The sequence below is a fragment of the Adiantum capillus-veneris genome, chromosome 22 (genome assembly GCF_014529385.1).
Source record: "Adiantum capillus-veneris isolate H3 chromosome 22, ASM1452938v2, whole genome shotgun sequence".
Taxonomy (NCBI): Eukaryota; Viridiplantae; Streptophyta; class Polypodiopsida; order Polypodiales; family Pteridaceae; genus Adiantum; species Adiantum capillus-veneris.
The window spans coordinates 73,656,841-73,670,136 of NC_140952.1; the positions used below are offsets into that span (position 1 = coordinate 73,656,841).

At 43.3% G+C, this 13,296-nt stretch overlaps 1 protein-coding gene across 1 annotated transcript in view; it reads left to right on the forward strand.

Moving 5' to 3' along the window:
- The first annotated feature begins 1,641 nt into the window (after positions 1-1,641).
- The window catches only part of LOC147429589 (uncharacterized), a 66,316-nt gene continuing 54,661 nt past the window's right edge, over positions 1,642-13,296 (forward strand). Inside the window, exon 1 of the mRNA XM_086495841.1 lies at positions 1,642-1,902. Within this exon, the coding sequence (XP_086351967.1) occupies positions 1,738-1,902 (165 nt within the window). The 5' untranslated portion in view covers positions 1,642-1,737. The remainder of the gene's footprint in view (positions 1,903-13,296) is intronic.

The following is a 13,296-nucleotide window of genomic DNA, read 5'->3' on the forward strand; positions in this document are numbered from 1 at the left end:
TTGGAAAGTTGTCGTAGGGTAAAAAGGGATCCTCTTCCCTATCCTCATTCCCCGCTAGCTCTCTCCACCTTCGAAGGTGTTTGAGGCCTTGGGACTGAGGCTTGGGATAGTTAATGCTTTCTACAAAAATGTTATGCTCGTGATGCATGAAGCTTTCCATCTTCATTGCATCACCTAGGTCACAAGGAACACAAAGATTGTATTGTACCAAGTCTCTCTTGATGGGAGAAACTATAATACAAATGGCTATTGGAGGGGGGACCGCCGACTCCACATAAATCCGGTCCTCAACTTTTGTCATGTTCTCTAAACTCTCTCTCTTGCAAAAGTAATTTTCATGCCAAGTCAACTAAATGCTATGTTTATGTTGCTACCATCAATTAAGTTCACCCTCTATGCTCACAAAGTAATTCTACAAAAGTACTTTCTCTAATTTTCGCTACTCTCAAAGTTCATAGGCCATTTCCTCTACAGACTAAATGACCGACGATATTACCAGGCTTAATGGAAATCTACAAATAAACTATTGAAATACCAGGTTAAGGAGTAGGGTTTAAGCAGAATGATTAAGCAGCAACTCTTTGCTCGATTCAATTATCCCCTTTATTAGCCCTCTGCTGTATAGTGAGCTCTATGGGACACAACTTGCTTCTTTCCCAATGCCATCAAGTCCCAATGTAAGCCATTGTTGTTTCCTATCAACTAGTTCTTCTCATCCGCTCGTGTTCCACAACAAAAGCCGAGACAACAACAATCACCACCAACCAAGTAAGCTATTGCGCTCCAAATTTTATCAGATCATGTACGACAAAGAGGAGTGCCTTGATCTCACTGCTCAAACAATTGTAGAGTAGAGAAATCTGTGAAATTGGACCATTTTATAGAGAGTTATTGAAGAAATCAATCATCATATACGTTTAGTAAATACATGCTTGATGTCAATTTGTGTATGTCCTATTTATGTTATATAGATGTTCTATAGCAACATCCACCAAACAAGACTATTTTGTGTTCCTGATCCTACAAGCGGCCGCTTGGCATGATCCAGGCCATTCCCCAAGATTGAATCCCACGGCCGAGAGCCTCGCAAAGTAATGAGGTTATGTAGGGTTAAAAAAAAACACCGTGTTACAAAGCTCTTGCGATAGCACCTGCTTTTTAATCACGTTTTCTACAGCGACTCTAATATGCACTATCTTCTGCACAACAACCTCTTGTTGATGCCTGCATTGACTTCTTGAAAACCTTCAAGGTGACAATCAAAATCAACTAACCAAGTAACCAATTCGCTCCAAATCTATCGAAACACGCACGACAAAGAGGAGCCCCTTGGTCTCAATGCTCAAACAGTTGTAGAGAAAGCAGTGAAATTGGACCATTTTATAGACAACTATAGAGGTATTACTCAATCATCATTTATGTTTAATAAATACACATGCACTTCTTTTTTAAAAGTTCTCCAATGCACTTTGTACTTATTTGCTTCATTGCTAGATGCTTGATGTCAATTTGCGTATGTCATGTCATATTCTATAGATTTTTTATAGCGACGCCCACCAAGCAAGACTACTATTTGTTGATACACACACATATACACACAAAAATGAAATTTTGTGGTTGAAAAATTCATGTGTATTACCAAACGCTTAATTGGCATAGGGACAACCTTAATGACTATTGATCTGCATACGCCGCGACTGTCGTGCAAACCCTAGGTGTTGTTCTGAGGACCCTGCGATGGGGGTCGACTACTACACCGTGCTTACCGTCCCCAAAAGTGCTTCTGATGATGATTTGAAGAAAGCTTATCGCAAGCTCGCCATGAAATGGCATCCTGACAAGAACCCCAACAACAAGAAGGAAGCAGAAGCGAAGTTCAAACAAATCTCTGAGGCCTACGAGGTAAGATATTTAATAAAGCAGAATCATGCACATCTGGCATTTGCCTTTAGTCATGCACAAGATTAGATGCGCCAGAGTTCTGAATTTTTCGTGTTAAGGATTGGTTTAGCTAGGTTGTTATTACTGAATCTTCTACGTTTGAAAGACTAGAACAAACCAACAGCTGACTGAGGGTCGGTGGCTTGTGAGCCTCCTCGACTGGCAAAGTTTCTGTAGGGGATGGTTGTGGAACAGTTGAGATTTTTGGCTTGTCGGTGCCAGTAACTAGCTCAAATTTAGAGCAACATCTGTTGTGCACGAGGGGATTGCTTCAAGAAGAAACTGATGTAAATAACGCATCATAAGGCTTTGATTAATTTTTCCGTACAAAACATCTTTTGATCCTTCATGTCAATTGTGGACACTTGTGCATTGAGTACGTATTGTTAATTGAGGCCAGTGCTACATCACATAGGCAGCCAAAGGTAGGCTAGAGATGTACTTGATACATGATTCTTACTTGTTCCCATAGAATTGATATGAAAAGTGCCTATTATCAAATTAGGACCGCTCTTGGAGATGTATTCAAAATTGTGTTCAAGACGGTCTTTCGATTGTATGAGTTTTGGGTGATGCCGTTTGGGCTCACTAATGCTCCTACAACGTTCATCAGGATGAGAACATGATCTTTCAAGAGCATAGACAGAACGTGGACACATTCTTTGAAGACATCACACTTCTTGGGACACATTATTTTGTCCAAGGGTGTTACCATGGATCCAACAAAAATTAAGGCTATTCGCAATTGGCCTAGATTGCGGAGTGTGCATGATGTGAGGAGCTTCTTTGGCTTATGTTCTTACTATCGGGAGTTCATCGGACATTTTACAAAGATAGCTTTTACCGTTGCACACTCTTACTTTGAAAGGGGTTCCATGCACGTGGAGACCTTCACATATTATTGCATTTAAACGGCTCAAGTAGAAATTGACTATGGGGTTAGTTTTGATTCTACTAGACTTGCCAACATCTTTATAGGTTACTGCGATGCTTGTGGGAGCAGTTTGGATACTGTCTTGATGTAGGATGACCATGTAGTAGCTTATTGGAGTGGGATGCTTTTGAAGGCTGAGAGAGTTGCATAGATTTATGAAATAATATTGTAAGGTGGAGCGGAAGTGAATGTTGAACTTTGCTCAAGATGAGTGCTCCGAACTGTGCTCAAGGTTCCTTTTCTTAGGAAAGGAAGAGCCTTCCGTGCTTTTAATGAGAGAGTGCAAGTGATCACAAATAAAGTGAATAGACACTGTGCAAGAAGGTGCTGAGACTGAGAGATAGAGAGAGAAGAGAATACGACACTAGGCTGATGCAATGAGCCTAAATGTTGCGATGTCGAGGTCGACGGTGTGGACGACGAGGACGAGTCTAATGCTGAAAACTGAATGCTGTATAGACGACGGGACGACGATTGTGATGGGCTGAACTGACTTTCCTTCTGCTACTTCTTATGGGCTGTTTTGCTGTCGCAACGCTGTCCCTTGCTGGTCCCCAAAGCGCTAATTGGTGCAGGTATAAAACACTGGCTCATGCTGCTACAAGAACGCTGATCATAGGCTGACTTTGCTGGTTTTCCATGGTTAAAATCGCTGCTGAAAACGCTGGCCTGAGGTTGTCCAAAACGCTAGCATGCATGAGGGAATCGCTAATCTGTGGGCTGAAATCGCCAGGCCTTTAGGGAATGAAAACGCTGGTGTTTCTTTGCTAAAAACGCTGGCTTTGCTGTAGAGAGAAAATGCCAGGGCTTCTTGCGGTTGGTCTTGCTTGAGAAGGTGTCTGTTGAGCAATGCTCCTGCTGCCTCTACTGCCAGAAAGTGCTAGCTCTGGTTTGCTTATATATTTCATTAGCGAAATTGTCCTACCTAGTTCCCAACAAAAGTCACTTAACAATAACAAGTGAAAAATGTCAAAAATAGGAAAAATAGGTCTACGCACTGTAAAAATAATAAGTGAAAAATGTCAAACATAGGGAAAATAGGTCTATGCACTGTAAAAATGCTCCTGATGGATTCTGATGGAAATCTGATGATCATGCTGTGTGCAACCAGAGGATATGCATCTAGTCTAAGTGTCTGGACATGCTCGGTCTGCGAACAAACTCACAAAAGTGTCAGATCACTTCCTATTCTAGACTGACTTGAGTGAATTGAACCTTGGTCATGCTGTAGCTTGTCCACGGACACATAGGGTTGGATGTGTCACGTGGCATCCCCTCCTTTTCAAAGTGAGGTACTGGTACCTCCGAAATCCTCGAAAGGACTTTTCGTTGGCCCACTCTGAGGTGTGGGTCGTGCAATACTTGAGCTTCATAAAGGTCTGCAACGCTTGCTTCTTTGGGCCGCGCCGAAAGCGACACAGTCTTCTGTGGCTCTTTCAATGCTTTCGCTTCGTCTATAGTCATGCGTCTACCTTCTTCAAGAATCTCCATGGCTGAAAATTCTTGAAACCACTTCCAACACAAAAACATAAACATACCCATTCCATGAGTGGAAAAATTATAGTCTTCTGCAAAGACTGTGCATGCAATGTAGATGAACATAGAGACGGAGTGCCAAACCGTTCACCAGACACGCAAACAATGAGATCGAATCTTAACTTAATCAATTGTGGCAATTCACAACGGAAATGCCCATACTTGGTGCTCATACTTTCTTGTGCTCTTTCTACAACTGTGTCGTGCCAAGGAAGAGACATGGAATGTGACTTCCTTGAATGCATACTTTTTAGCTTTTCATGAATAATCCGCATACATCCGTGCTTATTCATGAGTGAAACGTGCTCAATGTACAATATGTCATGCCTAGGAAAAGGGATCACGTAAAGACGCTGACTAAAATACAGGAAACGATCACGAATGACACACTCGAACAATGCGTGCTGACAAATCATTCAAACACATAATACTTCCTGTAAGGGTTCTTTGGACCTAGGCTCGAGAGCCAAGATCGGTTTGTTGTGTTTGATCGAATCTGCCTTGGGGGGGGGGGGGGGTGGGTTGGGTTTGCTGTGGACCTCGACTCGAAGGCCAAGATCGATTCTTCGTGATTGATCGTCTCTGCAATGAGGTTAGCTTCACTAGAGACAATATCAGCTAACACATCATCCTTGTAAACAATCACACCATCTTCATGCAAATCATCATGCTTGGGAAAAATCACATCTTGATCATGCAAATCATCATGCTTGTCATTGTCATACAATTCTTCATGCTTATCATAATCATGCAAATCATGTGTGTCATGCTTGGGAGAAGAAGAGACGGAGAGAGTCTCCTTTTCCTGAGTCTCTTGCATCTGTGCCTGCACTTGAGAAAAGAGTCGCAACATCTCTTCCATGTGTCAGTCGTTCATTGCTTTTCTTGCTTTATTCTCGCGATCAAATTCTGCTTCTTTTTCTTTGTTCTTTGCTTGTCCTTTTTCGAGCTCACGATCTCTTGCATCTGTGCCTGCACTTGAGAAAAGAGTCGCAACATCTCTTCCATGTGTCAATCGTTCATTGCTTTTCTTGCTTTATTCTCGCGATCAAATTCTGCTTCTTTTTCTTTGTTGTCCTTTTTCGAGCTCACGATCTAATTTGGCTTGTCGTTCTTTGGCTTCCAAGCGTGCTTGCTCGCGCTCACGCTCTATGGCTGCCCTTCTTTCTTGGTACTTACGATCAATTTCTACCGTTCTTTCTGTTGTTCTTGCTTCACGTTCTAACTTCCTTTCCATAAACAACTGCTTCAACTCCTCCATAGGAGTTAGTGCAATCCTTGGCGTAGATGGGGAAGGGGGAGGGTCGGAAAAACCTCCTGGTGGGGAAAATTCTTCTTCACCACCCTCATGCTCATCACCTCCATGCGAAGTATCCATGCCGCTTCGGGTGATGACCATCCACTGAAGTCGTGGGTTCTTAAGTTCACGAGGAACTTGGGTTCTTGTGGGTCTTGGGTCTTGGGTTCTTGAGGGTCTTGAGTTTCTTGAGTGTCTTGAGGTTCTGGACGTTCTTCTTTCGCTTGCAATCTGTGTTAGAGAAGGATCTTCTCTTCACCCGAGTTCTACTCTTTTCCGCAGGCGCACCCTTTGACGGCCTTGCGCTCACACCAAGGTTGCCTTTTCCCACCTCGTGTTGATTGGCTGGCTGCTAAGTGCGCGGTCCACTCTCAATGAGTGTAAAGAGGCACAAGGGGAGGCTGGACAAGCCCTTCTTTCTTGAATTTCCTATCACTCTTCAAAACACGATTAGGAATCGACACGCCCAAGAAAACTTGGGTTATGTGCGACCGCAACAAGCAAAAAAAAATATGTGGTTCTTGTGGTTCTTTCCTTGAGTGATACAGAACACTGCCAAAGCTCTGATACCAATGTAAGGTGCAGCGGATGTGAATTGTTGAACTTTGCTCAAGATGAGTGCTCCAAACTGTCCTCAAGGTTCCTTTTCTTAGGGAAGGAAGAGCCTTCCGTGCTTTTAATGAGAGAATGCAAGTGATCACAAATAAAGTGAATAGACATTGTGCAAGAAGGTGTTGAGACTGAGAGATAAAGAGAGAAGAGAATACGACACCGGGAAGTTGTCAAACCCTCCTCCAAGGGCCCCACTCTCGATGGCGAGAGTGGTCTACTATGGATTGCACAATTTGATACAAGGCTGATGCAATGAGTCTAAATGCTGCGATGTCGAGGTCGACGGTGTGGACGACGAGGACGAGTCTATTGCTGAAAACTGAATGCTGTATAGACGACGGGACAATGACTGTGATGGGCTGAACTGACTTTTCTCGCAACGCTGCCCCTTGCTGGTCCTCAAAACGCTAACTGCTGTGCAGGTATAAAACGTTGGCTGATGCTGCTACAAAAACGCTGATCATAGGCTGACTTTGCTGGTCTTCTATGGCTGAAATCGCTGCTGAAAACGCTGGCTTGAGGTTGTCCAAAACGCTAGCATGCATGGGGGAATTGTTGATCTATGGGTTGAAATCGCCAGGCCTTCTGGGAATGGAAACGCTGGTGGTTCTTTGCTAAAAACGCTGGCTTTGCTGTAGAGAGAGAATGCCAAGGCTTCTTGCGGTTGGTCTTGCTTGAGAAGGTGCCTGTTGAGCAATTCTCCTGCTGCCTCTTCTGCCAGAAAGTGCTAGCTCTGGTAACTGGTTTGCTTATATATTTTATTAGCAAAATTGCCCTACCTAGTTCCCAACAAGTCACTTAAAAATAATAAGTGAAAAATGTCAAAAAAGGGAAAATAGGTCTATGCACTGTAAAAATGCTCCTGATGGGTTCTGATAGAAATCTGACGATCATGCTGTGTGCAACCAGAGGATATGCATCTACTCTAAGTGTCTAGACATGCACGGTCTGCGAATAGACTCACAAAAGTGCCAAATCACTTCCTATTCTAGACTGACTTGACTGAACTGAACCCTGGTCATGCTGCAGCTTGTCCATGGACACATGGGGTAGGATGTGTCACGTGACAAAAACTCTTAGCAGTGATTCATACTTAGTTAGAGGAAGCATCGCTTGCTTGGCGCAAAATTTACAATATATAGGATGATAAAATTAATTTATTGTTTCAGACGAAGTTTTCAAAGAAATAGATGAGATGGGAACATTTTGTCTCAGTTTCACTTTCAGATAGTGTACTTGAAGGTGAAGAAAGATGAAGCTACAGATACTTTGCTTTGCAAGCCACAAATATTCGTTGTTACAGTAGGGTAGATGAGCTAGTAAGGAGGCACGCATCAATGGCGAAGTGTGTGAGGCCTATCATTAAGCACTCCTTGTTTCAATAAAAGTGCAAAATCTTGAAAGGTGATTAGTTGAGAGCCCTACTTTTTTGAAGTTATTTTGGAACCAAAATGCCTCTTTAGAGTTTGTTTTAAAAATTTGAAATAAGCACAAATTTCTAAAAACATATCAATATTGATCTTGAAAAAAGTCCTTCAAAAAGACAACTTTGAATATATCTTCAGATGTTAGTGTCACAAGACGGGCACCATGTGCCAATAGAAAAGAACAGACTGAAGAGACTTTTAGCACTTCAATAACAACTGAACTGAAAGAGAGACGGCACGCGACATGGAGTGGCGGAATTCCATCCCAAAGAGTATTGGCCCCAAACCTTGGCGCCCCTTTCGGTATTTCTTTATATTGCATCAACACAGTACAAGCCGGTACTCCAGACTCTGCACCTTCTCCAGGAAGCATGCTGGAGAATGAGCCCATGGCCTCATATTTGCCCTAGGCCCCAAAAGCAGTTTACATGAAAAGCCTTCAAAACTCAAAAGCTTCTGGTCCAAAAGCAATGCCAAAAAGCTACCAGCGTAAATCACGGAATTTCGTACAACTGCCACGTCAACAATCAACGCAAAACGCGGAAATCCGTACAGTTTGCCACGTCATCATGTCAGCGCAATTTTCGGAAATCCGTACAATCTACCACGTCAGCAAGCCAACGTGAATTGCGGGTTCATCTTCCACTGCTTCTGCCTCTTCACTTAGGGTTTAGGCTTCTCGGCCATGATCTGCAAGTTGGCTCCATTCTTCAAGGCTTGATACGTCAGCAGTTTGTGACATCTCCCCTTCTTGAAAGAGAGTAATCATCCTCGATTACAGCATAACTGCAAAACAACTCAAGCTAGCTCAAAAATTTTCGAGGGTCATTCCGAGGGACAATCAGTTTGCTCTTTTTGTTAAGGAGTTAGCTTCTCCTTTCGCTCTTTTGATCAAGGAGTTGGCTTCTCCTTTCGTCCAGATCGGAACTCTTGATATTCCGATGTAGTAAAATTAGCCATCACACCCAGACTGCACGATCTCCCCGGGTGTCTTGATGCACTAAAATTACATACCCAGGCAATCTTATTGTCACAAGACGGACACCACGTGCCAATAGAAAAGAACAGACTGAACAGACTTTTAGCACTTAATTAACAATTGAATTGAGAGAGAGAGAGAGAGAGAGAGAGAGAGAGAGAGAGAGAGAGAGAGAGAGAGAGAGAGAGAGAGAGACGACATGCGACATGGAGTGGCGGAATTCCACCCCAGAGAGTATTGGCCCCAAACCTTGGCACTCCTTTCGGTATTTCTTTATGATGGAGCTGATGGTTATATTGTCTTGTGGGTGACTACCATGGGTCTATACCTTGCACTTTCCTTTAAGGGTGAGTCTGGGCTTATCCTGGATTCATCTAGGTATACTCCTTTCGGTATTTCTTTATATTGCATCAACACAGTACAAGCCGGTACTCCAGACTCTGCACCTTCTCTTGGAAGCATGCCAGAGAATGAGCCCTAACCTCATATTTAGAGACCCTTGGCTTGAAAAGCACTTTACATGAAAAGCCATCAAACTCAAAAGCATCTAGTCCAAAAGCAAAGCCAAAAAGCTGCCAGCGTAAATCACAGAAATCCGTACAGCCTGCCATGTTATCAGCCAGCGCAAAACGCGGAAATTCGTATAGCCTGCCACGTCATCATGTCAACGCAATTTTCAGAAATCTGCCATGTCATCAGTTTTTCCTGTGTGTGTGGATCTTGCTTTATTTTAATTCTTTATGTCACTTGGGGCCCCAATCGGACAGGGTCCCCGTAAGTTGGTAGGACTTCTTCTTCTGTTACTTGTTCTTCTTAGGGTTTAGGCCCCTCGGCTAGCATCTGCAAGTTGGCTCCCTTCTTCCGGGCTTTGACACGTCAGTAGTTTGTGACACTTATCCAATTAGGAATATTCAGTGGTTGGCACATCACAATGCAACACAAATGCTCACATATGCATGTTACAAGACATAGAAACATAAAGCCGTCGGTGAACACTCCTCCGGCATAACCTTACAAAGTCCGGGCCAGGAGATATTCAACGACTCCCTCATCACTCCTGCCGCATAACCTAAAAAGGTCCGGGCCGGGAGATATAGAGGCCTTTTACAACCAAACGCCCCCAAGACTGCAGCTTGCGTCGTTTGGAGGTGCTGAGAGTAACCACTGCTCAGACTTCTTAATACTAGTAACCACTGCTCAGACTTCTTAATACTCCTCCCGCATAACCATCCAAGTCCGGGCCGAGAGTCACAACAACAATTATTTTACAAGCATACAACTGAACGCTCCTCAAGCATTGGCCTGCGTCGTTCCGAGGACATCGGCTTGTGTCGTTCCGAGGTTTTCAAACATACAAGGAAACGCTCCCCAATCATGGGCCTGCGTCGTTCCGAGGTTCGAACAATACCAAAACAATCCACTGGGGAGTAAAATCACCAATCAATGAAACCAATATTAAAACCAGAGTCAAACAATTCAAATCGGCACCAAGACAGGTTCAAAAAAGATACCATCCATTTCAAACAAGATCACCAAACAAGTTCTCAAACAGAACTCAAACAAACTTCAAACTTAAAAAGCAATCTCGACATCAATCGAGCTTGAAAAGTCGACTGACTTTCCATCTTGAAACTTGCACCAAAAATTAGGGTTAGGTTCTTTCCATAAGGTTGTAGCCGACCACAACATGGTCCATCAATTCTTGGACAGACAATGTTCCTTTGGCAACGATGGTAGTCCGAAGTCGTAGCAATTCCACTGGACCTCCAAGGTTGTCAGCTCGAAAAGAGACACCTACTGAGAGATGTTGAGAAATTTCAAGATATAATCTGCAAGGGTTTCCATGGCAAGCATTTCAGGATATCCCACTCTGCCAGGAGTTGCACTCCAAAGGAAGATGTTAGAAACCATACAACTTCGGGCAAAAATTTTCTTCAAAGCTTGCCAAGTCCTTGGAGTGTGCGGCTTGGTAGCTATAGACAATGGACATCAACATCTGCATGGCACTGCTTTTGAGAAAAACAATGACTCGAAACAAATCTTGGATCCTTCTTTTGCAAATGATCTTTTTGGCTTATGCCGTGTAAGACATGAGCGGTGAAGATGGGAGCGCGCCCATGCGCGATGAAGTAAGGTTGGGAGTGGCTAATAAGTCCGGGGTAGCACGAAGTTGTTAGTTTTAAAGAAAAATGGATTTTGGAGAATGTGCCTTGACTATAGGGCTCTCAACAAAATCACCATCAAGAACAGGTTTTCAATACCTTGGATCGATGATATACTGGACAGGCTACAAGGTTCTACATGTTTCAGTAGAATCGACTTGAAAAGTGGCTATCATCAGATTAGGATCGCTGTTGGAGATGTATACAAGACCGCTTTCAGGACGTCCTTTGGATTGTACGAGTATTTGGTGATGCTTTTCGGTCTCACAAATGCTCTTGCAACGTTCAATAGGATGATGAATAGGATTTTTCTAAAGTATTGGTCATTTGTGGGCACCTTTCTCAACGACATCATCATATTCTCCAAGAGTGAGGCAGAGCATTGACACAATCTGTTACAGGTTTTCTAGGCACTGCGTCAACATCGATCGGTGGTTAATGGGAAGAAGAGAGTTTTCTCGCATGAAAACTCGCGAATTCAAAGGGGAACTGTCCAATTAGGTGCGGGAGCTTCTAGACATGCGTAGGTCAAAATGATGCAAAACAGTGAATTACAGCCTGCTGTATTTATTTGCAGGTTTAGGGATTCACACCTAAATTGCAAGATAACACCAAGGGAGCATTAGGGAAGCCTTGGATGCTTATACATGACAATTTAGATAGGTTTCGTAAGCACAAATACGAAACAACAACTCGTATTGCGAATTCGCAATCGGTACCTGTCGCTCTGAGTACGAGAAAGCGAACTCCGTGTATTGGCTTCTCTCGATCACTTGCAGATTCTCCGCCGGACGTGCTCCTTGTTGCTAGCGTTGGCAACTTTGTGTAGAGAGAGAGAGCGTGTATTGCTTTTATAGGCTCCCGCACCCGGCAGGAATAGCCGGTGCGGTGCCGGCCAAATTACTTGCAAGAAGCGCTAAAAGAGAGGGAGGGCTGCAGGCTGGTTTGGCAACGCTTGGAGAGAGAGATCGTATGATTTGCAGCCAGCCAGCCAGCGCTTAGTTTTTTTATTAAGCCATGCTTTAATTTAAGAGGGCTGCCCACTTATTAAGTGGGCGGCCGGTCAAAACTCCATAAAACTCAGTGAGCTGAAAATCGATGCTATGCAATCACATTCCAAGCGTCCTTGGGTGCAGTTCTCAGGCTCAGATGCAATGCAAACACAGATTCCTTGCGGGAAAGCATCCGCTTTTCCGGGAAAACACTTAAAAATATTCCGCTTTTTAGCTCAGAACCCATCTTTATTCTTGTGCTTGCGTCTTTACGCGTATTCAGTTTGGGTTTTTTGCGTCACTGGGTGCAATTCTCAGGCTCAAATGCAATGCAAACACAGATTCCTTGCAGGAAAGCATCCGCTTTTCCTGGAAAACACTTAAAAATATTCCGCTTTTTAGCTCGGAACCCATCTTTATTCTTGCGCTTGCGTCTTTACGCGTATTCCGTTTTCCAGTTTGGGTTTTTTGCTAGACCAACAGAATATTCCCTTTCTGATGCTCCTGTTACCCATCATGTGACGCATCAAGAATATCCGTTTCCAGGTCTCTCCTATCGAACTAATGGTACAACCCCTTCGCAATGCTCATCCTATGACACATTAGAGTTGTCCGTTCCTAACCTTCCTAACCTTACGGTTCAAGTCCACACATTTAAATATTCTAATTTCAAAAAAAAGAAATTACTCATAAAAATAAGAAAATAATCTATTTAGCAATAGAGACATGGGGATTTTGTCTATGAAGCCTTGTATTGTCGCTATGTTACCGAAATTGGGCTAGAGTAGGCAATTTTTAGCCCAATAGAAGTGGGACAGCTCATAGATGTTTACAGGTTTCTTCCAAGTTTAATTGGAATAAAGAAATACCGAAAGGGGTGCAACCTTTGGGGCCAACAAGGTGTCACCATCTACTCGGGAGCACTCTAGCTTCCAAGTCGTGATTTGTTTTGAAGTGTTGAATTCCAGACACAAGTTTATTCGTGCAATTGCTTTGTGTCGTAAAGTATAACTAAAGATAAACAATGTATAGATAGGGTGAAAGCCAAAGTTTACCGCCCTTTAGTGAGACAAAGGCAAGGGCAAGGTGGATGAGGACAACAGTGAGTGATTCTACCAAGGAGTCAACGGAGTCTACCTGTGTGGCACAAATGACCCTGGCAAAGCTTCAGCTTTCTAGGTCATTGGTGGTTGCCACAACATGCTTCAACCAGAGAGAGGCATCAAAACGATAGAGAGGAGTTCAAATGCCTAGTGTGATCCCATTAGTTATTTTGTCTTTTAGGTATTTGTTTACTAATGACATGGTACTTGGTCATGCAATTTTTGAGGGGGGGTACTTAAGGTCCCCCAAGGTAGGATACAAAGAGCACTCTAGCCCTATTGTATAATCATGTAATTCATAGCCAAGTTGGTT